Source organism: Puma concolor, chromosome B3, assembly GCF_028749965.1.
Source record: "Puma concolor isolate L17-30 chromosome B3, mPumCon1.1.hap2, whole genome shotgun sequence".
NCBI classification, from domain to species: Eukaryota; Metazoa; Chordata; class Mammalia; order Carnivora; family Felidae; genus Puma; species Puma concolor.
The window spans coordinates 32,048,413-32,076,132 of NC_141672.1; the positions used below are offsets into that span (position 1 = coordinate 32,048,413).

Consider the following 27,720-nt stretch of genomic DNA (forward strand, 5'->3'; position numbering starts at 1 on the left):
AAAATGATAAATCTTAAAGGATATATGATAATCTTAAGACTCCTTAAGGAAAGCAAAACAGCAAGCCACAAAGTGGGAGAAGATGTCTGTAATGTATGTAACCAATAAAGTAGTGTACCGTGAATATATTTCAAAAGCTCCTATTTTTCAATAAGAAAAAGACAACTCCAAAGAAAAATGAAACAAGATGCGAATGGACAATGGAAAAGAACAGAAAAGCTACCCGGACCAAATATATATGGTAAGATGTTCAACCTCATTAGTAATCAGAAAGTCCCAATGAGACACCTTTCACACTTACTTGAATGGCAAAGTTTTAAAACTTACTAATATCGAATATTGATGAGGACATGCAACAAGAAGGACTTTCACATACTAATGGTGGGAGTGTAAACTGGTACAAACGTTTTGGCTAACAGGCTGGAATTATCTACCAAAACTGAACATGACAATACCCTATAAACCAGCTTATGTTCACTAGATACATACATGTGTATCAAGAAATACACACAACAATGTGTTTTCAGAACACATGGATAAGTAAAATGGACAAATTGTAGTCTATTCCTGTTTACTAGAGTATGCAAAAGCAAGCAGGAATAAATGATGACTATAAGCATCCACATGAATAAGCCTATAAAACACAGTATTTGGCACAAAAAAGCCCCTCGCAGAGAAAAGACATACAGTATTATTCACTTAAGGATACCCCAAGGCAGATAAATATATGTTTAATAATATCTACAAAGACTACACAATGATAAAGAAAGTCAAGGGAATTATTAACACAAAATTCAAGATAATGGTCACTCTTAAAGGAATAAGAATAGAATGAAATGGGAAAGAACTGCATGAAGGCCTGTATGGTATTTGTATAATATCCTATTTCTTAAGTTGTGTGGTGGGGAATCAAGTAGTCACTTAATTATTATTCCCTAAATTATATTGAACAATATGACTGATAAAGTGTTTAGATATATATACATTTCACAATAAAATTTTTTAAACTAAAAAAAAAAGGAAAAATAATTCATTAACAAAAGGAATTAAAAACATATATCCAGAAGAAATAGGAGCTAACAATTACTGTATCAGGAGCTAACTGTATCAGGAATGGTTCTAAATGTTTTACATATATTATCTTTCATTCATTGTTTATAATAATCCTATGATACAGTACTGTTATTTGCCTCATCATTCAGATGAGAAAGCCAAGGCATAAAAAGCTTAAGTCAGTCCCCAAGGTCATACAATCATGCAGTGATTCAAGCCCTGGCAGGTTAAGTGCAGGTTTATCTATCCATAATACAAGGTTACGCATTTCCTAATAGAATAGACTTAAAAAATACATACACCCCAAAAGAAAAAATTCATATATGAGACATAAAAGGCAAATGAAAAATTGGACGTATACGCCATGTCCCTGATGAGTCTTCATATTTTAAAGGCTGACTTCTCCCTATATTAAATACACTTAACAAAATTCTAATAGAATTTTCTGGAGGCTAAGCACACAAGGGACATCTCACAGAAAACTAAGTACCGGTGAACCCTGTACTTCACAGGTTTGAACTGTGAAGGTCCACCTATATGTGGATTTTTTACATTTTACAGTACTGTAATTGTATTTTTTCTTATGACTTTAATAATAATTTTTCTCTAGCTTACTTTATTGTAAGACTACAGTACATAGCACATGTAACATACAGAATATGTTTTAGTTGACTGTTTATGTTCTCGGTAAGGCTTCCAGGGAAAGTAGGCTATTAGTAGTAAATTTGCAGGGGGCTGGGGGAGTGGGGGGGGTGTGAGGGACGTCAAAAGTTATACATGTATTTTTGACTACATGAGGCAGGGTGTTTAGCGCCTAAACTCCCTTGTTGTTCAGGGGTCAGCTGTATATGCATAAGAACCAAGATAACACTAAAGTAGAAAAATACCAAGGGGGCACCTGGGTGGCTCAGTCAGTTAAGTGTCCGACTCTTAATTTTGGCTCAGGTCAGGATCTCTTGGTTGTGGGATCTGAGCCCCATGTTGGGCTCTGCACTGAGCATAGAGCCTGCTTGGGATTCTGGGATTCTCTCATTCTCTCTCTCTCTCTCTCTCTTTCTGCACTCCTCACTCAAAACAATAAATTAAATTAAAATTAAAATTAAAAAAATAAAAATACTGAAAAGGGATTCATGCCACTAAATATTAAGCATATTAGTAAGTCATAAAAGCATTATGACATAAACAAAACAGAAAGAGAGCAATGGGGCAGAAAACAAAGCCCAGAATCTGACATAAGTGTATATAAGTATACTAATGAAAAGGAAAACATTTAAAATTACTGGGGCAAAAATGCATTATTCACTCAGTAGTGTTGGGACTAACCTAAAAAACAAAATCAAAAAAAACCACCAGAATTTTTTAGCTTGACTTCAATTTAAGAATGAAAAATAAAATTATAAAAATGCTGAAAGGAAGGGCACCTGGGTGGCTCAGACGATTTACATGTCCAACTTCAGCTCAGATCATGATCTCACGGTTCATGAGTTCAAGCCCCACATCGGGCTCTGTGCTGACAGCTCAAAGCCTGGAGCCTGCTTCAGATTCTGTGTCTCCCTCTCTGTCCCTCCCCCGCTCATACTCTGTCTCTGCCTCTCTCAAAAATAAATAAACATTATAAAAAGAAAAATGCTGGGGGCGCCCAGGTGGCTCAGTCAGTTGAGCATCTGACTTTGGCTCAGGTCATGATCTCACAGTTCGTGAGTTTGAGCCTCACGTTGGGCTCTGTGCTCACAGCTCAGAGCCTGAAACCTGCTTCAGATTCTGTGTCTCCCTCTCTCTCTGCCCCATCCCTACTCATGCTCTGTTTCTCTCTGTCTTAAAATAAATAAATAAAACATTAACATTAAAAAAACTAAAAAACAAAAAATGCTGAAAGTAGACACAGGTACACACTTATGTTATATGGAGGAAGAAAAAATGTTCCACAATTTGATATCAAAGGCAGAACTAATAAACATTCACAGAAGAGAACACACAAAAATAAATTGTGACATATAAATTAAAAAAATGCTATAAACTGAAAAAAGTATTTCACACAAAATGTAAAGAATGTCCTTCATAAATATTTTCTCCGTATCAATAGTAAGAAACTAACCACTAATAGAAATGTATACCAGTCACACAATGTAAGTGACAATAATAACATAGGAAAAATACCTCCATTTAACTAGTAATCCAAAAACTTAAAATTAAACAATGAGGTATCTACCACAGTTTTGCCTAAATACTAAATACTCAATGTTGTCAATGTGCAGAGAAAGCAGCCCTCAAATTGCTGGTCACAGTAAGTATAAAGTAAAATCTTTGGAATTTGACAATATACAATGAAAAACCTAAAAATGGAGGGGCGTCTGGGTGGCTCAGTTGGTTGAGCGTCCGACTTTGGCTCAGGTCATGATCTCATTGCTCGTGAGTTTGAACCCATGTCAGGCTCTGTGCTGACAGCTCAGAGCCTGGAGCCTGCTTCGGATTCTGTGTCTCCCTCTCTCTGCCCCTCCCCTGCTCACCCTGTGTCTCTCTTGTTCAAAAATAAACATTTAAAAAAATTTTTTTTCAATATTGCAAAAGAAATGCTTTCACTACTTCAAATATTTTCTAAGTACAGTGACAGGCTCCGATTTAGAACCTGAAGTTCATAAGAAAAACAAGGCCCCTACCTTCAAGAAGCTTACAAATGCAAACAAATGATTAAGTAAGGCAATTTCAGATAGTGATTGGTGCTATGAACAAAATTATTACAGAAGTAAAATATCTGCTCAATGAACACACAGGATAATCACGTTGGGGTAGAGAAAATGTAACTGAAAAGGGATAAACAGGGGCACCTGGGTGGCTCAGTTGGTTAAGCATCTGACTTCAGCTCAGATCATTATCTCATGGTTCGTGGGTTCGTGCCCATGTCAGGCTCTGTGCTGACAGCTCGGAGAGTGGAGCCTGCTTCGGATTCTGTGTCTCCCTCTCTCTCTCTGCCCCTCCCCCGCTTGCACTCTGTCTCTCTCAGTCTCTCAAAAATAAACATTTAAAAAAACATTTTTTTTAAAGGAATAAACAAAGGCTTTCGATGCACTGGAAAAGAGAAGCATCACCTTTCTTAAAAAATGAGTACTCACTTTTCATATTATACTGAGTGGAAACATGACAGGTTGGTTAAAAACATGGACTTCAGATCTGATTCCCTGGAATATTTAATCTTTCACACCCTAGTTTCTACATCTAAAAATCAGGAGTAATAAGAGCACCTACCTCACAGAATTGTTTTGAGGACTATTACATATGTCAAGTGTTCATACACTGTTTTTTGAAGACCTATATTAGTGGTACCTATCATTTCTATGAAGTCACAATAAACTTTTGACTGTGGATAAAGTAAATCCTTCAGTCAACACGAGAAAGGGGATGAGGCCAAGGTATTGAAGAGAATGTGACTGAGAGCCATAGGAGGAATACTGAACTGGGATGGAGAAAGAAAACCCCCAGGAGAAGGTGACAGCTATACAAAATTGAATCCTAAGAGGTCAGTTACGAAAAGATGGAGGGAAGAAACAGCTAAGTTGCCACGGTGAGAATATATCATTGAAAAATATTTACAATAGATGAAGTAAAAATTGCAGATTATAAATGTCAAGGAAAATGTCACAATTTGCTTAAGATATGTATACATTTAATTTATATATATAAATTCAATATAAATGCTAAGATTTACAAGCCATGCTTTATTATTTCCTTACACTGTTTTTCATTGGTTTTGGTCTTTGGTGTGAATAAAATATTTTAAAGTTATAACTGGTATAGCATGCTATTAGTAATAAGGCCATATTTAATCCCCCAGATATGCCAATCAGCTTTGCTGGTGTCTAATGCGACAATCTGTACCTGTCATTATACCTCTAATATAACGGGAAGATCTGGTGGTAAGATCAAACACTGCCTTAAAACCACATATCAGAGCAGAGGCACAACACAATCATCACATCACTGTACACATGCAGTGTAAAAACGGAGTGGCAGGAGTTTTCCTCACCTCGGTCCATTACTGTCTTTTCTCCTGGTTGAACAGTTGCCTTGCTCAGCTTTGGCTCGCTGATCTGGGAACTCATTCGCACTCCTATCTATAACTTCTCCGGCATCAAGTGCTCTGTGGAGTCGATAGTTGACCATCTTCAGAACAATGAAAACAGCAGCTATCACAGGACAATAAACTGCTACTATAATCATTGAAGAAGGAAGAGCCTTAAAGAGAAAGAAAATAAAGATAGGCATTTAAAAATATCGTGTATTTTATTCAATTAGAGAAATCTGTAACTAAAATGACACACACAAAGCAACAATTATGTTACTAGAACTAAGTTGCAAAAGTATAAGACAGCACTGCCCAAAACCATAGCCACCAGCTACATGCAGCTACTGAGTATTTGAAATATGGTTTGTCTGAACGGAGATGGGCAGTAAGAATAAAATAGCAATGGACTTTGATGATTCAGTATGAGAAAAAAGAATGTAAAATAGCTCAATAATTTTTACATTGGTTACGTGTTGAAATAGAGTTCAGATTATACTAGGTTAAATAAAGTACATTATTAAACTTGTTTTCATCTGTTCCTTTTTACTTATTTTTAATGTGGCTATTAGAAAATTTTAAATTACATATGTGGCCTGCGTTACATTTCCACTGGAGAGCGCAGTATAAAGTCCATGCCAAAAAGCTTATGATACAATTGGAGAGTTAAATATCACATTACATAATACACGAGTAAGACAGGAATGTGGTCCAGATATAGAAGCCCTGTTTATGTGCCCTCTGTAACTTTGTTTAGGATATAAACATTCTTTGGGCTCTACAAAGCTGTTCTAGTTAGAACTGTTAGAAGAAAAACCTTTGAACTAGGACTGTAAACACAGATAAGACATGGGAGACATGCAAAATCCAAATAGGTTTTCTTTTAATACACTTAAAAACTGTAGCCTGACAAATAAAAGAATACAGAACAGAATCAAGCAAAAAAAGATTAACTGAAAAAACTCCAATGCTTCCTGGGCATGAAGACTGCAGACCTGTCAGACTTGAGGATCCACTGGTGTGGACCTGTCTCCAGGGGTGACAGGTGTGGAGGCCACCCCACTTGGGAGGCATGGCCTCAAGAGTCACTGCTGGCAGAGACTATATAACGAGGTTCCACTTATGCCCACTTAAATGAAACACAAATCACTCTGGTGTCTGTAGCTCTAGATTTTATAAGGTTTAACCTCAGTCATCTGACAACATGGTTCCAAACTTGCTTAGAAAGATAACTTCGAATTGCTTGAGATGGTGAAACTAAAAAGGGTCCTGGTGAACCAGGTAGGTTTACAATAAAAACATAATAAAAGTTAAAAAAAAAAAAAAAAAAAGAAAGTTATTTGGGGTGGGGAGAGAAAAGGAAAGAGTGTGGGATGTAATTGGGAAAGGAAAATAAAAGTAAATCAAGCCCACAGTATACCTCTTTTGAGTTGTAAATAGGCATAATAGGTATAAGTTTGGTATTTTTAAAACTTGGAATAAGAAAGCCTTCATTTTAGCGTATCTATCTAAAAAAATTGAACCTGTGATCCCAATTTAAATGTCACTGAATGACTGATTTAGGCTTATAATTTTTTTAAGTTTGTTTGTTTGTTTATTTATTTATTTATTTTGAGAGAGAGAGAACAGGTGAGGGGCAGAGAGAGAAGGAGAGAGAGAATCCCAAGAGGGTGATGCAGGGCTTGATCCCACAAACTGCAAGATCATGAACTGAGCCAAAACCAAGAATCAGACACTTAACCAACTGAGCCACCCAGACTCCCCTAGGCTTATGATTTTAAGTTCAAAAATGTATTTTTAATGTTTGTTTGTTTGTTTATTTAGAGACAGTGAGCCCGTACAAGTGGCAGAGGGAGAGAGAAAGAGGGAGAGAGAAAATCCCAAGCAAGCTCCATGCTGACAGCACAGAGCCTGACTGAGGATTCGATCTCACAAACAGTGAGAAACATTGGACCTGAGCCAAAATCAAGAGTGAGATCATGACCTGAGTTGAAATCAAGAGTTTAACCTACTGAGCCATCCAGATGCCCCCATTAAGTACAATTTAAATTAAAGGAGTCTTAAGCTGTATTAAAAAAAAAAAAAAAAAAACCAAACTCCCAAACATAGTTGTTAAAAATGGGTTCAATTTGAGTGTGAAACTGTTTTAATTTATAACTTTAATAAATCTAATTATTTTTGTAAAAAGACAAAAAACAAAAAATCCCGAATAACCTTTTCTGAGCAGAAGATACACATACTTAAACTGACAAAACAATTTCAAACAGAGAAACACATACAGACACATATACTACTTACAGTATTTACAAAAGTTCTGCATAATGCTGGTTTCTATACAAGATGTTCACATAAGAATTATAGTTCTTGGTAATCATTTAGTTTAACACCTTCATTTTCAGACAGAAAATTGAGACCTACTAACTTTGAAAAACTTAGCCAAGATTACTCATCTTAGTAACAAAATTAACCAAGACTTCTCATGCCTGTGTCACTGCATGTTTAAGTATACACCAATACCAATTCCATTTTAAATGTAAAGTGTCAATGCAAAGTAAGCCAGAATTCCATCATTATTCATCATAGCCCAAATTAAGATAAAAATTATTGATTATATTAATTAAGTGGATTGAAAGAGAACAAGTTCACGATTGTTACTCAGAGTAGTAAATTCAGTGGAAATGTTAATGGCCCCTCCAAATGGGAAAAGAGAAAAGAGACACCTTAATACTGAATGGTCTATTGTGTCTGCCTCTACAAAGAGTCAAAGATTACGCCTGCTAAAACAGATTGAAATAAACTCTCTCCCTACTATTATACTAACAGTAGCACATGGCTGAATGCCAAGAAACATACTAAATGTACAGGATAAGGACAGAATTTCTTTTTAAAAAACACTGAACAGTGAAAAGACAAAGTGAAATAAAAATTCAAGTGACCATTTCATACCAGAAACCAGTATCAGATAATGAACACTTGTATTTTCTACTCTAACTACAAAAGTTATCCATTTATTTTACACCCCGTGGTTTCAATGTTTAAGCCCCATCAATGGTTACGCTGGAGGCTTCTAGGTGACAGAGGACAGCTGTTCTATCAGTTCCACTTTTCCCAGGAGGGATAAAAATGCATGGACACACACTGGGCTGTTGTGTGACTTTATGTAAACTTGTTCTTCTACTTAACTTAGATTACTTCACTGGGCTCTCTGCTGACTCCAGCCCAGCGGACAGTATCAGTATGATCATAAATGTATCATAATATATTTTTAAAATATTTTAAGTTTGCTTTTTATTTTATTTTTTATTTATTTAGGTTTAAAAAAAATTTTTTTTTTACATTTATTTATTTTTGATAGAGCACAAGTGGGGGAGGGACCGAGAGAGAAGGAGACACAGAATCCGAAGCAGGCTCCAGGCTCCAAGCTGTCAGCACAGAGCCCGACGTGGGGCTTGAACTCAAGAACCACTATATCGTGACCTGAACCAAAGTCGGATGCTTAACCGACTGAGCCACACAGGCGCCCCTTTATTTATTTAGTTTTTAAAGTAGGCTCCACACCCAACATGGGGCTTGAACTCACCACCCCGAGATCAAGAATCACATGCTCTACTGAATGAGCCAGCCAGGCACTCCTGGCAGGTACTTATTGACTTAAGGTTAATTATGTTTCATAACAAACAATACTTTAATATTTTCAAAGGTCATGTTTCGTCCTAAGTTAGACTATTTTATCACAGATGTTATCTTCAAGTTAATGCTGATGCAACCAAGCCCATTAACTGCTCTCTGATAATAAAAGTCTATTTTATGTTCACTCCAAGGTCTATCTCCAAGTATAAATTGTTTACGTGGGAAGGCTGGTTTTACTTCTTCCTTAAGATACCACAAACAGTGGACAGCAGAAAATGAAGATGGGGTAGCAGGTGGCATAACACTGATGGATAAACAAGGCCCTCACTGAATTACCAGAAAGTCACAGCACTGCGAGCTCACGATCAAGACCTGCACAGTCATCACGGACTTCAGGTGCTCTTCTTATACATCTTCAGGGTCTCTGCAGCTCACACATTTTATGTATTGAAAAGTTGTAATATGAAAACAGACAAGCTGGGTAGTTTTTCAGTTCTATTATGCTATGATTAACTTCTTGTTTTGAGGGATTTGCTTACTCTTGCAGTCGCACTCAAGTATTCTGACCAGTTCAGTCGGAAATCAGTGGTCTATAACTAAAAAGGTTATCAGAATGGGAGACCATCACCCACAACGGACGTCAACCAAGGCTGTGAAAAAAAATATTTTAACAAATCTCTTGGAATAGCTATCATTAATGTAAAAACACTTTCTATGTTTATTTTCTCTTTCCACTATTGCAACTACCTTATTATTTAAGACAATGTTTACCAAACTTTTGGCTTCACAGCCTTAATGGGTATTCAAACATATGAACTATGTGTTTTACATAGAGATTCACCACATCTTAAGTTCTTAAACTGACAGATTAAAGATTTTAACATAAAGAGCAAAACTTTAAAAATTTTAGAATATAAAAGAAAATCTTTATGACCTTAGGATATTTCTTAAGCATGATTCTCAAAGTATACACTATAAAGGACTGATAAATTAAAATTAAGAACTTCTGTTTGAGAGACACTATAAACTGAGTGAAAAGACAAGCTACAAATTAGAAGATATATTAAAACATATATTATTATGTAGGCATACATATGTGTATATTTATGTATAAGTACATATGTAATACATAAAGAATAAAGATGTATAAAATCAGTAACAAAGAGGCAAACAAACCAATGAAAATAAAGGACAACAGACAGACCTAACACAGAAAAAGATATGATAAAAACAACACATGAAAACATGTTCAACTCCATCAGTAATAAGCAAAATAGAATTTAAAACCACAGTTTAGGGGGGCACCTGGGTGGCTCAGTCAGTTAAGTGGCCGACTTCAGCTCAGGTCATGATCTTGTGGTTCATGAGTTCAACCCCCATGTGGGGCTCCATGCTGACAGCCCAGAGCCTGGAGCCTGCTTCGGATTCTGTGTCTCCTTCTCTCTCTCTGCCCCTCCCCCACTCACATTCTATCTCACTTCCTCTCTCTCTCAAAAATAACATTAAGGGGCGCCTGGGTGGCGCAGTCGGTTAAGCGTCCGACTTCATCCAGGTCACGATCTCGTGGTCCGTGAGTTCGAGCCCCGCATCGGGCTCTGGGCTGATGGCTCAGAGCCTGGAGCCTGTTTCCGATTCTGTGTCTCCCTCTCTCTCTGACCCTCCCCCATTCATGCTCTGTCTCTCTCTGTCCCAAAAATGAATAAACGTTGGAAAAAAAAAATTTAACAAAAAAAAAAAAAAAAAAAAAAAAATAACATTAAAAAAATTTTTTAAGCCACAGTTTAGGGACACCAGTTGCTCAGTCAGTAGAGCATGGGACTCTTGATCTCAGGGTTGTGAGTTCAAGCCACATGTTGGGACTACAGCTAGCTTAAGAAAAAAAGAAACCACAGTATGTCATTTAACATCCATTTGTATAGACAAAAATTAAGTATGGAGAACCAGACCTCTAGTAAACTACTGGTAGAAATACAAATTGAAAAATAAATCACTGAAGATCTAGCAATTCCTAAGTATAAAACTGATACGAACTCTTGTACATGCAGTCCTAGAAAACTTTTATCCCCAAAATGGAGCAAAACCTCAACTGAAAACCAAGAGGAAAATGGAAAGCTGTAGACTAGTTACCAGTGTGGAGCAGGACAATGAAAACTACAGCCAAATGCAGCAACATTAATTATACAAATACAGTATGTATTATATTCCAAATATAAACTTGTGCTTTGCTATATCTTCCTGATTTTTTTGGTAATGATATTTCTTTTATAATTAGAAGAGCTAAAATTTTAATAGTGAAAAAAAGTTTTCATATTAGAAAAAGAATATATCAGCTTTCATCTTTTACACAGACATGATCTATATTCATCTCAATAATGGATGACTTAGTAATACATCAAGTTCCAATCGAGGCAGTTTTTTACCTTACTCCTTATCTGTAAAAAAGTATTTTAACGCTCAATTACACATCCCGAATAATGGCACAAAGTATGAATGGCTGTCAGATAGCTCTAGATATTCAAATCAAATACAGACCCAAAAGTTGTGGTAAGCCTCCTATGGAGAACTGTGTTAGATACTTTTAATAAGATCACCTCTCTTAAAAACTGGATGGATAAAAATGCCAAAAACTACAATGGGGGCAGCTGGAGGGCTCAGTCGGTTAAGTGGCCAACTCTTGATTTTGGCTCAGGGCATGGTCTCAGGGTTCGTGGGTTCGAGTCCCACATTGGGCTCTGCGCTGACAGCATGGAGCCTGCTTGGGATTCTCTCTCCCTCTCTCTCTGCCCCTCCCCTGCACGCACACCCTCGCTCTCAAAATAAATAAATTTTTAAAACTATAATTATCATATTTGATCTAGCAATCCTACTTCTGAGTACTTATCCAAAAGAATTAGAAGCAGGATCTCAAAGAGATACTTGTATACCCATGTTACAGCAACAATATGCACAATAGCCAAGAGGTAAAAGCAACACAAATGTCCATCCACGGATGAACAGATAAACAAAATGTGGTCTATGCATATAATGGAATAGTATTCATCCGGGGCTCCTGGGTGGCTCAGTTGGTTCAGAGTCCAACTTCGGCTCAGGTTATGATCTCACAGCTTGTGAGTTCGAGCCCCGCATTAGGCTCTGTGCTGACAGCTCAGAGTCTAGACCCTGCTTCGGATTCTGTGTCTCCCTCTCTCTCTCTCCCTCTCTCTCTCTCTCTCTCTCTGCCCCTCCCCTGCTCATGCTCTGTCTCTCTCTCAAAAATAAACAAGCATTAAAAAAAATAAAAATAAAAAAAAAAAAAGGAACGAAATCCTGTCACAGGCTACAACACAGATGAACCTTGAGGTCAATAAGCCACGTGAAATAAGTCAGTCACAAAAAGACAAAATACTGGATGATTCCACTTATATAAGGTATCTAAAGTAGTCAGATTCCTAGAGATAGAAACCAGAATGGCGGTTACCAAAGACTAGCAAGAGGAAGAAAGAGGGAGTTATTTAATAGGTACAGACTTTGTTTCATAGTATGAAAAAGTTGTGAACATCCAATGCACAACAATGTGAATATACTTAACATTACCAAATATACTTTCAAAATGTGTTAAAGTGGTAAGGTTTATGTTAAGTGCATAGTTTAATCCCTTAAATTCTGATAGTTTATGCTTAACATAAAAAAAAAAACGATTAATTTCAGTCACAAGTGATAGGTTCAAGCTATTCAAGACGTCAAATATATTTCTGATGGGACTCTTGAGAAAGCCACTTGGAATCACAGAAATAGTCATACTAGATTTTCAGGCACGAAGTAAACTTATCTTACATTACATTTTATCTTACATTTTATTTCAAAAACTCAAGTGAGTAGTTCTCCCCTATGGCTAGCACAATGCATGGTAGAAAAGCAATCTTTAATACAATGCTCACTTTATGTGCAGCAATGTAAAGAAAGACATGCACTATCTATGCTTTGTGTTAGATTCATAATTTTCACTACATTGAACACCACTGAATCAAGATCTGGAAGCATATGGTTAACAAACGAGTATTTCCTTAATATATTTGTAGCTATTTTCAATCAGAATTTCAATGCATATTTTCCAGTTCATGTTACAAAGTGATTATCAGCTACATAACACTTAATGACAACTAACATTTTATACGTAGATATCAACTGACATCTAATAGCTAGTGATGACCATGGGCCAGGCACATTTCTAAGTGCTTTATGTATATTAACTCATTTAACCCTTAGGATCACCTCATGAAGTCAGCACTGTTATTCTTCTAATATTACAGGCAGAGAAAGTGAGACACAAAGAGATAAGTAATTTGCCCAAGATCTCAAAATGAGACATCAAGGAGCCGCTTGACTCCAGAGTCCTCGCTCTAAATCATGACATCTAACTGCCTCTAAATCAAGGTTGGCAAACTTTTTCTGTTTAAAGCCAAACAAAAAATATTTCATACTTTACAGGTCACAGAATCTGTTGCAGCTGCTCAACTCTGCTGCTTGAAAGCAGCTCCAGACAATATATGAACACATGAGCATGGTGTTTTCCCATAAAACTATTTATAGACACTGAAACTTGAATTTCATATAATTTTCACACAGAATGAAATATTACTCTTGTTTTTTTTTTTTCAACCACTAAATATGTAAAAAAAAAAAAAAATTCTTAATTCATGAGCCATACAAAAACTACATGGGCCACATTTTGCTAATATCTGCTCTGAATGAAATACTCTTTTCTCCTTTAACCACTAAACCAAACAAAACATCATCATGCACTTCTCCCTCATATATGAGAAGTATGAACCTATAATCTCCAATATCACCAGTTTCATCCAACTGTGAAACAAAGTAGCTGCTAGAAAACAATTGTTCTTCACAATGTAGGCCCCCAAAATCAAGTCACATTCAACAGTGTCATTTAATAAGATAATTCTGGAAATCACTCATCTTCCTTGCTCTCCAAGCAAAACAACTATTTTTAATGTTAAAAAGTAGGTCACAAGTTTTTAAGCATATAGTATACCTGTTTTTTTAGAAGACATGACATTTTTGAATAATGCCTGTTTTTGGTATCTTCTCTTCAATGAGAAAATTAATTTGTAGCAGAAAACACTGGTTTGGGGCAATTGTGGGAAAATTCCATTAGTTCCATAGAAATCCCTGGAAAAATGATTAAAACTTCAACAGCCTGGGGGTGCCTGGGTGGCTGAGTCCAACTCTTGATTTTGGCTCAGGTCATGATTTCACAGTTTGTGGGATTAAGCCCCACCATCAGACTCCACCTGACAACATGGAGCCTGCTTGAAATTCTCTCTCACTCTCTCTGCCCCTCTGCTGCTCACATTTTCTCTCTCTCTCAAAATAAACAAACATTAAAAAGAAAAAAACCTTCAGTGGCCTTATATAACTATTTGACAAAGTTATGTGACAGAAAACTCACTAGGGACTAGAGGCTGAGGGCCCATCAATACAATAAAGGAAACTTTTTAGGGGCGCCTGGGTGGCTCAGTTGATTAAGCATCCAGCTTCAGCTCAGGTCATGATCTCAGGACTTGTAAGTTCAGGTCCTGTATCAGGCTCTACTGTTAGCACAGAGCCTACTTGGCATCCTCTGTCTCCCTCTCTTTCTGTCACTCCCTAGCTTGTGTTCTCTCTTTCAAATATAAACAAACACTAAAAAAAAAAAAAAAAAGAAAGAAAGAAAGGAAGAAAATTTTGTTTGTTTTTTAAGAAAAATTTTAAACAGACACAAACACGAAGACTATATCTCTCTCTAAAAATGTAGGTTAACTGTAGAGAATACTGGAAGTAAAAACTATTTTTTTTGGTCAGTCTTTAAAAATACAAATACATGTATGGAAACCAATTTGACAATAAATTATATTTAATAAATGAATAAATATAAATAAATAAAAATAAATAAAAATACAAATACAGGTCACATCTTTACACTGCTTCCTAATTTGGTATGTATTTCTCATTAAATGTGAAAATAGTAAATGTGAAGACATTGTATTAGACATTTTCCTCAAAATGTTTTCACTATAAATTCATAACTAATAAATACAACTCTCATTCCTCTGAGGCCTTTCTTTGCTGCCTTGTGATACCTTTAGCTCAATATCCAGCTATAAGAAAAAGCTGAGTAGCAGTTTTGTTTCCCAATTCAAAACACTACATTCATTCCGATTATTCTTTTTAAATACATGCTTCTCTGCTCGTGTGGTCTGAGATCTTTGAATGTTGCCAACTACCAAAGTAGCTGGTGCTTCTAGTAAGTTACAACAGAGACAATCACTGACATATTTAGAGAAAAACTGAACCTAAATCTTTCCTAGCTTGAATGTTGTCCGCTCTGCCAATCTCCTGTAGAAACGGGAGTGAAAATTAAATGACAGAAAAAATATCTGGCAAATGAAAAGTCTGGCATAATTTGAAAGCAGTACGCCTCACGGTCTAGGCGGAGACAGAAAAAAAAAAAAAAAAAAAAACCCAAACCCACAGGTACTGGTCCTGTCCTAAACCGTAACTTCCATCCGTCAATAACACCTGAACTAACTTTTCTTCACACTTTTTCAGAAGGAAAACTAAGGAGTTGTAACAATAAGGAGCGCTGCCTTCTTCCCACAGTCTGCCCCCAAATCAGTCCGTGCCACAGCTGTTTCGGCTGGGTCCAAATGACCAACGGGACAAAGAACCAAGAACCACTTTTTGTAAAACTCTATGAGACAGCCACTCGGCCCGGGGTTCGAGCTTTCCTACTGACAGACCTGAAGCTGGGCAACCTGCCTCTGCGTATGTACTCTGGTGGAAAATCCCTTTCGGCTTACTGACAAAAAGAGTATCAATGGATAAGCTGATTCCTACAACGTGCAGGACCGTTCCACATCTGTACCACCTTTCGTTTCTGGCAAACAGAGAAAATGCTGGCAACGAGGGAGGAAGAAGGAAGGGCTCAGCAGAAAATGAGTGTCCATTAGGGGTAAGGAGAGAGGGCAGATCAGAGAAGAAATGAATGGTTTTACGCCTTCCAGTTTTCACATACAGGCTGCCCCAAAGAACTTTAAAAAGGCCTTCATATCCCAATCATGGCTCTAGGAATTCAGGCCTCTTGCCACAGCCTCCTTCAGGGATGGAGGTAATAAAGCATTCCAGGCAGGTATTTCATTTCCGAAGAGAGGGCTGAAGAGGGAAAGGGACAAGCACTCCCAGGGCTGAGAGGCAAGCACACTTTCCCGTAGAAAAAAACACAAAAATAGAATTTTCTGTAAATCCAACTACACAGTAAGTCGAAGTGACTTCAGAGGGCCAACTGGGAACCTCTGCAACAAATCCAGAATACACCTTCCCCAAAGGCAACTGACTTACAAGTGAAAAATCAGAAGTTGAGCCAACCCATATTTCTGCAGAAGTTTACAGTTTATTTGTAAATATTTTAATATGAATAGAATCATTAAAAATACTAGATACTATCTTTTAGATCTGTTTATATTTGTATTTTATATTTGTCACTCTATATTTGTATTTACATTTTTAGCTACAGTTGAATGTTATTCTTAAGGAGGTAACATTCAAAATGCATTGCATACTACCCAGATGAAAAGGGACCAGAGTAATATAGGACATACAAACTCATCATCAACATATATGTACTAGGAGCTAGAGATGGGCAGCTTAAAATACATATGAAAAAATAGGGCACAGATATGAAAAGGAGAAACAAAAGTAAGGATGCATAACGATGGACTACAATAGCCATATACATTTTATAGGAATTTTCCCATACTTTCATTTTTCCCCACAAAAATATATATATGTATATATAACAATGTATAAATATATACAGAATTATAATAAACATATTTAGATTTACTATTTGGGAATATATACTCCCAAATATGATTATCCAATAATCTAAACTATATAGATGGAATTAGTAATTAGTGATTCACAAATATCCTTTCCAAAACCAATCCATCCTCTTATCCTCTCCTATGTGTTGAAATGGGTTTTTATCTATTTTTTATTTTATTTATTTATTTATTTATTCATTTATTTCTTGAGAGAGAGAGAGAGAGAGAGAGAGAGAGAGAGAGAAAGTGTGCACAGGGACTGAAGCAGGCTCCATGCTGTTAACATGGAGACCAACCCTGAGATCATGACCTGAGCCAAAATCAAGAGTCGGACACCTAACAGACTAAGCCTCCTAGGCACCCCTGAAATGGCTTTCTAATGAGATTAAGGTACCTATTCCCAAACCAGCAAATAGCAGCCAACCTAAAATGAAAAATAACTGATACGTCTGGAAATTTTAACTGGCTATTAAACTATGTCAGAACAGCAAATAAAAATGGAAAGGTAGAGATATTTACGCCTCTACATGAAAGAGACTGGCACAGATTTATCTTTCAACATTACCCAGATAGTATTATCTAGAGACTGAACTCCATTCTTCACCAAGATTCCCCAAATGAAATCTGAAAGAATCATCACGTAAGAACGTAACTTGAAAAGCACCAATAATGTTTTGATTTGCAAACCTTTCTCTGAGTAAACCTAACCATCGCAGAAAGAGAATAGGGTATCTCATGCTGAGAACAATTTTGATTCGTATTTCTTTTTGTAAACTGGTAACTTGACATTGTGGTGTATAAATCATTCTTTTATCAGTTTAACCAATCGCTTGACCTATTTCTTTATTCCATTTGTTTCTGATATATTTTACTGAAACAATTTTTCCAGGATTCATAATAAGTGAAAATAAGAATTCATTAACAAGGTCTGTCAACATGACTTTGCAGTTTTGAAAAGTAGCAGCTAGGTTATTACCTCACAAAATGTCAGCTGAGGATATATTCAATAGGATTATCTTTAGGCCAATATATATAAAATAACGGGATTCTTCTTGCACTGATTTACTATACTCTTATAGATGAAGTACACTGTACAAGCACAAAATAAATAATAATACAAGAGTTCAAATGTAAGGCTTAAAAATGAAAATAACTCCATCAATAACCAAAGTATTAAGCAAAAGGAAAAATCAAACTGTGAAGGAAAAAGCAAATGTTTTTATTTTACTTATTTTTTTTAAGTTCATTTACTTGTTTTTGAGAGAGAGATGGAGAGACAGACAGAGAGAGCACGCAAGCTGGGGAGGGGCAGAGGAGGAGAGACAGAGAGAATCCCAAGCAGGCTCTACACTGCCAGCGTGGAGCCTGATGTGGGGCTCAAACTCACAAACTATGAGATCATGACCTGAGTCAAAACCTAGAGTTGGACGCTTAACCAACTGAGCCACCCAGGTGCCCCAAAAATATTTTTAAATAAAAAATTAATACACACCAAAAATTAGGTTATTGAAAGTTATTTGTGTTCTTTCCTGTTTCACTAAAATTTAGTGACACAAACTGCAAGCTGAGATACTAATATAATTCAAATCAGGAAGACGTATAAATTAAAAGCATATTAGCTCTCAAGAATGTTAACAGAAGCCATACATCACTTTGGCCTAGCTCGCTGAATTGGCTTGAAGCAGAAAGATGGCACTGCATGTCACATAATCCATCTCTACCCTTAAAAGTAAACGCTAGAGGCGCCTGGATGGCTCAGTCGGTGGAGCGTCCCACTTCTGCTCAGGTAACGATCTCCTGGCTCATGAGTTCGAGCCCCACATCAGGCTCCGCACTGACAGCTCGGAGCCTGGAGCCTGCTTCGGATTCTGTCTCTGTCTCTCTGCCCCTCCCCTGCTCATGCACTGTCTCTGTCTCTCTCTCTCAAATGTAAATACACATAAGAAAAAAAAAAAAAAAGATATGGCCCTAGTTCTTTAAAGAAAGAAAGAAAGAAAGAAAGAAAGAAAGAAAGAAAGAAAGAAAGAAAGAAAATGCTAAAATCAAGCAAAGTATCAACACACTAGATTTAAGGTGAGGTAAATATGCCTAACAGAAAAAATGAATTAAGAAGTGAATACAGCATACTTAATACCACCATTTACTCAGTTTCCATAAAGGCAACTCTGACACAACTCACTGAATATGAGCTTTATTCATTCATTCAACATATATTTACTAAATACCTATTAAGTCCCAGATACTCTTCTAACGAATGATAATACTGCAATAAACAAAATCTTTTTTTTTTTTTTAATTTTTTAAGGTCTATTTATTTTTGAGAGACAGAGACAGAATGCAAGTGGGTTAGGAGCAGAGAGAGAGGGAGGCACAGAATCCAAAGCAGGCTCCAGGTCCAAGCCATCAGCACACAGCCCGACGGGGGGCTCGTACTCACAAGCTGTGAGATCATGACCTGAGCTGAAGTCAGACGCTCAACTGACTGAGCCACCCAGGTGCCCCAATATCATTACTCTTCTTGAGCTTCTCAGAAGAATGACTAATTTCCTGTTCAACCCAGCGCCAGGTACTTTAAATGGATTATCTCACAACGATCCTTTGAATAAAATACTATTATAATCTCCATTTTACAGATAAGAAAACTGAGGCAATGAAGTATCTGTAGGCAGCAAGCAGTAAAAACAGTCTAAGTCCAGTGGTAAGAATCTGAGGGTTTTTTAAAGTTTATTTATTTATTTTAGTAATCTCTACGTCTAACATGGGGCTTGAACTCATGACCCCGAGATCAAGAGTTGTATGTTCTTCCAAGTGAGCCAGTCAGGTGCCCTAAGAATCTGCGTTTCCAACCACTAACACTAGGCAGTCTTCCCCCCAAAGCAGTGTTTCACAACTTTTTTTTTCATTATCGTACTAAGGAGTCTTTCCAGACATTTTTTTCCTAATCACTCCTGTGAAATAATAGAAAATATATACATTGGTTTCTGTCCCTGGTTCCTGGCACAGAACTCCTAAAAAACCCTTGGAATTCCTTAGTGATAACATCTAAGTCCCTTGGAATTTCCTGGGTGATAGGAGTGTCTTTGTTCTAATGAGGTAACTGTTGGTGGGCTCCTGGATGGGGGCTGGTTACCAGAAAGACCAAGCCATGATTAGAAGCTTGGGATTTCCAGAGGAGAGGGGCTGGAAATGGAGTTAATAATTGATGATGCCTACGTGATGAAGCCTTCACGAAATCCCAACGGTATGGAGTTTGGAGAGCTTCCAGGCTGGTGGAACGTGTGGAGGTGCCAGAGAATGGTGCACCCAGAGAAGACATGAAAGCTCTGTGCCCCTTCCCACACATCTGCCTTACATATCCCTTCTTGCTGGATGTTCATCTGTATCCTTTATCACACCCTTTTGTGATAAACTGGTGAACAGTAAGTAAATTGTTTTTCTGAGTTCTGTGAGCCACTCTAGCAAATTAACTGAACCTGAGAATGGGGTCATGGAAACTTCCAATTTGTAGGCAATGGGACAGAAGCATAGGTGACAACCTGTACTTGTTACTGGCATCTGACCTGGGGGGAAGGAGACAGTCTTGTGGAACTGGCCCCTTAACCAGTGGGATTTGAAGCTATCTCCAGGTAGTGTCAGAACTGAGTTAAATTGTAGGATATTCAGCTGGTTACTCAGAGGATTGTTTGTTAAGGGAAAACCCATACACACCTGGTATCAGAAATGTTAGGAGTGGGGAAGCAGCACGAGACTGAACGAAAACACACAGAAATGTAAGTTTCCAAAACACTCCCCCTCATGAAATTTAACCACCACAGACACACTACATCTGTATGTCCCCTACATACAAGTGGACGTTACACATAAAAAGATTTCTTTACCACCACCACCACCCACCCTCCCCTATCAAGTAAGTTATTTTCACCTCCTTGAGGGCAAGCAACCTCATTCTTACTGAGAATGCATGATCTGGAGCAAAGCTTCTTAACCCAGCAATGCCGGCATTTGGGGTCGGATAATCCTATGTTGTTGGTACTGCGCTGTACTTTAAAAGTTGTTTAGCACCGTCCCTGGCCTCTGCCCACTAGAAACCAAGTGGTAACCGTGACAAAGCTGGGTTAAAATCCTCCAGCCCTAGAAATGCAGGTAAGTGGCGGCAACTGCTTCTCTTGCTGCTCTTTACACAGTCTTAAGAATTACAGCTCCTGACTTTGTTCACAAAAAACCTGGAATGGATGGGATATAAGCCGGCTGCAAATGCCGGATCTCTGTAGCCGGCATGAAGGAGCACATGTAACAACAGCCATGGCAAGAAGGAACTAGTATTTGATATAATCATAGCGGGGAGAGAACCCCACATTAGACCAATAAGTGAAAGGACATTAAATTTTAATAAAATCCATTTATAATAGATGCCACATAATAAGGCTAAGTAACCCCTCCCACCAAAATGATGAGTGAGACAAATTACCTCACTTTAAGTATAGATGAGAACCATAACAAAATCCCTAGGAGAACATTGTGTTTTATAATGGGCTTCCATTGTAGTCATACACTATGCGGGTCAAAAGCAGCCAAGATTAAGGATATAATTAGATGATGATGGGAAGGGCAGCTCCAGATTCAGAATACGCACTGAAAAAGATCAGGGGACACTAAACTCGTCTCAAATCCATCACTGGTTGGCTTTCAGGAGATTAATCAGAAAAGCATCTTGTGTGTCTGTGTGAGGAGGACGCTGAACAGTGATGTGGTGGTGGTCCTGGGGTCAAAGGGGAAAAAAGGCAGGGCGACACGCATGACCCTGAAGCAGTTTCCTCAACTGCAAAACGGGATAAGTGTCTTTATTTCACAGGGCAGGGCTATGATGAAGATTAAGTGAGAAAATCTGAAAATGGATGGTGCATGGGCATGAGGTAATAGCACAATAACCACGTGATGTTTTTAATCATGTTTAAGCAACATGGTGGCAAAACTAAGCTAAGCAAACAAACAGAAAGACCTCTGAATAGAAATAGTTCAGAGGAACCAAAGATGAGCTACAGAAAAGATGAGCTAGATAAGACTTGTGAGATCTCAGAATACCCGGTGGTAAATATTTAGTCTGACAGTGAACAACCAGAGTCATTAAAAAATATAGAGAAATATTGGGGCGCCTGGGTGGCTCAGTTGGTTGGGCGGCCGACTATAGCTCAGGTCATGATCTCGTGGTCTGTGAGTTCGAGCCCCACGTCGGGCTCTGTCCTGAGCACTCAGAGCCTGGAGCCTGCTTCCAATTCTGTGTCACCCTCTCTCTCTGCCCCTTGCCTGCTTGCTCTGTCTCTCTCTCTCAAAAATAATTTTTAAAAAACACATTTTTTTTAAAATAGAGAAATATTTTTGTATCACAGTAAAGAAAAAAAGAATCTATACTTCAAACAAAAAATATATTGTGCTTAATGGTAAAACACTGGAATGACCATTAAAGTAGGGAAGCAGGGAAGGCTGTCTATATTGCCAGCATTATTTAATATAGATATGTAAAGTACCACGCAGGCAATTATACAAGAGAAAAAAGTAGAAGAATTGGAAAGAACTTCAAATTACTTTTCATAAACATGATTGCATATATGAAAATCCTTTTAAAACAAAAATTATTAGAAAAAAATGAGCTAATTCCATAAAGTGTGTGACTGCAAAATCAATAAATCAAAATCAATTGTTTTAGATGGAATCTTGGAACAGCAAAAGGACATTAGGTAAAAACTCTAAACCAATCTGAATAAAGTATGGACTTTAAGTTAATAATGAAATATCAAATATTGGTCCACTGGTTGTGACAAATGTACCACAGTAACCCAAAATGCAATCAACAGGAGAAAATGAGCAGTTACGTGGGATATCTTGTACCACCATCTCTGTAACTTTTCTATAAATCTACAACTATTCTAAAATAAGTTTTTTTTTTATAAAAACCAATAGTTTCCTTACATGGCAGCAATGACCAGTTAGAAACAGTGAAAAAAAATGGTTCTATTTACACTACGTTAAAAACTAAAATCTAAGAATAATAATCCTAAGGGAAAATATACAAGGCTAACATTTAAAAAAAAAAAAACAAAACTTAAAAACAAAATTCTCTTTAGGGACATAAAGGGAGAGATCACCTTAATTCAATATTATAAAGATGTCAAACTTCCTTCCCTGAAATAACCCACAAATTCAATTTCTTTCAATCACAAACTCAATGACATCCCTTAGAAACTGAACAAAATGGATAAAGATGCAAGAATAGCTATAAAAAAAACTAGTAAGACAGACTAACAAGACTACTACTATGAAAGAAAAATCTATACATATAAAAAACAAGGGTCACCAACAAAATTTAGTATACATGTAAGAGTAGACACTGATAAAACAGAACCAAATACCCCAGTGGGAACTTAAATTATAAAAAATATGGCATTTAAACTACTAAGAAAAATAGGAGATGGTTTAATAAATTAGGTTGATTGGGACAACTGCCTGTCTAAAAAAATTTTTTAACTTGATACTCACACATTGCTTACAGCAAATAAATTCCAAATGGGCTAAACTATAAAACTATTAGATGTCTGCAATTATATTACAAAGGACTCATCTCCTTAATATATAACAGTGCTTAGAAATTAGTAAGAAACAACCTAGAAGAAAATGGATAAAGCACATGAATTCTTCACAGAGAAATTAAAAAAAAAAAAAGACACCTTAAGCTTAAGAAAAGCTGCTCAATCCCACTCAAAGCAGGAGATATGCAAGTCAAAACCACTCTAAGATACTATTTGTTATCTATGAAAGGAGCAAAACATGTGAGCACAGATACTCTCATGTATTGCTTCCAAACGTAAAGTGAGTAACACAGCACCTCGGAAGGGCAATTTGGCAGATCTTTCAAAATTACAAAAGCATTTATCCTCTGAACAAGCAATCTCATTTCTAGGAATTTATCTTATTACTATACCTGAACACACCGGAGACGATGTTTATACAAATTATTTACCCCAGTATGGTTTGTGTTAGAAGTTGGCAAACAAATTAAATGTCTATCAGCAGGAAACAGGTAACCACACAATGGACTTCTATGCAACTATTTAAAAAAACAGAGCCCAACAAACAAAAATCCAAGACCAGACTGCTTCACTGAATTCTACCAAACATTTGAAGAAGAATTAATAACAATCTTTCTCAAACTCTTCCAAACAACAGAAAAAGAAGGAACAGCTCCAAATTCATTTTATGAGGCCAGCATTGCCCTGTTGCCAAAACCAGACAAGGACACCACAAGAAAACTGCAGACCAATATCCCAGATGAATGCAGGTAAAAATCCTTAACAAGATATTAACGAACAAAATTCAATCCCATTAAAAGAATCCAACACTATGATCAAGTAGGATTTATTCCAGGGATGCGAGAATGGTTTAACACCTGCAAATCAATGTGACAGACCCCATTACCAAAATGAAGGATAAAAATCATATATGATCAGCTCAATAGAGGCAGAAAGAGTATCTGACCAAAATCAACATCCGTTTATAAAACTCTCAATAAAGTGGGTATAGAAGGAACATACCTGAATATAACAAAGGCCTTATGTAAGAAACCCACAGTTAGTACCAGACTTAACAGTGAAAAGCTGAAAGCTTCTCCTCTAAGATCAAAAACAAGGCTAGGATGCCCACTCTTGCCACTTTTATTCAAGTCCTAGCCAGAGCAATGGGGCACCTGGGTGGCTCAGTTGGTTGAGCATCCAATTTCAGCTCAGGTCATGATCTCACAATCCATGAGCTCGAGCCCGCATCAGGCTCTGTGCTGACAGCTCAGAGCCTGGAGCTGCTTCGGATTCTGTGTCTCCCTCTCTCTGCCCCTCCCCTGCTCATGCTCTGTGTCTCAAAAATAAATTTAAAAAATAAATTAAAAAAAAAGAAAGAAAAAGAAATAAAAGTCATCCAAATTGGAATGGAAGAAGTATAACTCACCATTTGCAGATGACATAGTATATTTAGAAAACCCAGGGGCTCCTGGCTGGCTCAGCTGGAAGAGCACGTGACTCTTGATCTCATTCAAGTCCCACGTGGGGTGCAGAGATCACTTGAATAAATTTAAAAACTTAAAAAATAATAATAAAGAAAACCCCAAAGACAGTTTAAGCCAAAACACCAAAAAACTGTTGGAACGAATAAACGAATTCAGTAAGTTGAGGATTAAAAATCAGTATACAAAAATCTGTCGTGCTTTTATACACAATAACAAACTATCAGAGAAATTAAGAAAACAATCCCATTTACAATTGCATCAAAAATAATCAAATACCGGGGCGCCTGGGTGGCGCAGTCGGTTAAGCCTCCGGCTTCAGCCAGGTCACGATCTCGCGGTCCGTGAGTTCGAGCCCCACGTCAGGCTCTGGGCTGATGGCTCAGAGCCTGGAGCCTGTTTCCGATTCTGTGTCTCCCTCTCTCTCTGCCCCTCCCCCGTTCATGCTCTGTCTCTCTCTGTCCCAAAAATAAATAAACGTTGAAAGAAAAAAAAAAATTAAAAAAAAAAAAAATCAAATACCTGAGAAGAAATTTAACCAAGGAGGTAAAAGACCTGTACACTGAAAACTATTAAACAATGATGAAAGAAACTGGAGGCAAACCACAAACAAATGGATAAAATGCTCATGTTTTAAATAGTTAATATTGTTCAAATGTCCATACTACCTAAAGCAATTAAAGACTCAATGCAATCTCTATCAAAATTTCAATGTAATTTTCACAGAAATCTAACAACAATCCTAAAATTTGCATGGGACCACAAAAGACTCCAAAAAGCCAAAGCAATCATGAAAAGGAAGAACAAAGCTGGAGGCATCACGCTCCCTGGTTCCAAACTACATTACAAAGCTATAGTAATTAAAACAGTATGGTATTGGCATAAAAACAGAAACAAAGATCAGTGGGACAAGGAGCCCAGAAATACACTGACACATACATGGTCAATTAACTTACAACAAAAGAGCCAAAATATATAATGGGAAAAGGACAGTTTCTTCAATACATGGTTTTCAGAAAACTGGACAATCACACGCAAAAGAATCAAACTTGGCTACTATCTTACACCATACAAAAAGTAAACTCAAAATGGATTAAAGACTTAAATCTAAGACCTGAAACCATAAAACTCCTAAAAGAAAACACAGGAAGTAAGCTCCCTGACATTAGTCCTTGCAAGGTTTTTTAGGGGGTTGACACCATAAGGCAAGAGCAACAAAAGCAAAAATAAACAAGTGAAACCACATCAAACTAAAAAACTCTGTACAACAAAGGAAACCACCAATGAAATGAAAAGGCAACCTCCCGAATGGGAGACAATACTTGCAAATCCTATATTCGATAAGGGGCTAATATCCGACATATATAGAAAACTCTTACAACTTAATATCAAAAAACTAATCCAATTGAAAAATGGGTGGAGTGGGGCACTTGGGTGGCTCAGCTGGTTAAGTGTCCGACTTCAGCTCAGGTCATGATCTCACAGTTCACGGATGCAAGCCCCGCGTTGGCTCTGTGCTGATGGCTCAGCACAGAGCCTGGAGCCTGCTTTGGATTCTGTGTCTCCCTCTCTCTTTCTGGCCCTCTTTCTCTCTCTTAAAAATAAATATTTTTTTTAAATGGGTGGAGGATCTCAATAGACATTTATTCAAAGACATAAAGATAGCCAATAGGTACATGAAAAGGTGCTCAACATTACTATCAGGGAAATGCAAATCTAACCCACAAGGAGATATCACCTCATACCTGTTAAAATTATTATCAAAAAGAAAGGAAATAACAAGTGTTGCAAGGATGTGGGAAAAAAGGGAACTCTTGTGCACTGTTAATGGGAATGTAAACTGGTACAGCCACTATGGAAAACAGTACAGAGTTTCCCCAAAAAATTAAAAATAGAACATATAATGTAGCAATTCTACTTCTGGGTATCCAAAGGAAACAAAGCACTACTTTGAAAAATACAGGCACCCCTCATTCATCGCAGCATTATTTACAATAGCCAAGACATGGAAACAATCTAAGTGTCCATCAATGGATGAATGGATAAAGAAATTGATGAACTGATATATACTGTGTGTGTGTATACACACACACACACACACACACACACGAGTATTATTGAACTATAAAAAAGAAGGAAATCTTGCTATATGCCACAACATGGATGGACCTTGAGGGCATTATATATGGTAAGTGAATTAAATTAGACAGAAGGAAAAAAAAATACCATATGATCTCCCTTATGTGTGGAAACTGAAAAAAAACAACTGACCTTGAAACAGAGAAAACTGATTACCAGAGGTGAGTGGGGTGGTGGTGGTGACAGACAAAATGAAGAAACAGAGTCAAAAGGTAAAAACTTCCAATTATAAATAAGTGGGGAGGGGGGAGGTGCCTGGGTGGCTCCGGTGGTTACCCAACTCTTGATTTTGGCTCAGGTCATGATCTCACAGTTTGTGAAATCAACCCCTGTGATGGGCTCTGCGCTTCCAGTGTGGAGCCTGCATAGGATTCTCTCTCTCCCTCTCTCTCTCTCAAAATAAATAAATAAACATTTATAATTAAGTCATGGGGATATAATATACAGTATGGTGACTACGGTCAATAATACTGTATTGATATCTGGAAGTTTCTAGGAGAATAAATCTTAAAAGTTTCCATCACACACACACACACACACACACACACAAATCTAACTATGCATGGTGACAGATATTAACTAGATTTGTAATCATCTCACTATATACAAATATTGAACCATGTCCTATACCTGAAACTAATATGCTATATGTCAAGTATATCTCAAAACAAAACAAAACAAAACAAAGCACCCAAGCTGAAGAAGCCCTTTTGGTACTGATGCATGTATGTTTAATATGTATTAAGTGTGAAGAACAATATATAGAATATTGTGGTGGAGGAATCTGAATCTGTAGGTTGTGGTGAGTCATAGTGGTTTCTTACAGGAAGTGCAGGTACAAAACTGGGAAGATGGTGGGAAGGTAAAAAAGGGCAATTTTTTAACCACCTTTTTTTTTTTAAGTTTATTTATTTATTTTGAGAGAAAAAGAGGCT

At 37.2% G+C, this 27,720-nt stretch overlaps 1 protein-coding gene across 6 annotated transcripts in view; it reads right to left on the bottom strand.

Moving 5' to 3' along the window:
- PCNX1 (pecanex 1) overlaps nt 1–27,720 on the bottom strand; it is a 169,027-nt gene that overhangs the window by 124,254 nt on the left and 17,053 nt on the right. For all 6 annotated transcript variants that reach the window (XM_086709392.1, XM_086709393.1, XM_086709391.1 and 3 more), the window contains exon 2: nt 5,075–5,283. In XM_086709392.1, coding sequence (XP_086565518.1) covers nt 5,075–5,283 — 209 coding nt within the window. The remainder of the gene's footprint in view (nt 1–5,074; nt 5,284–27,720) is intronic.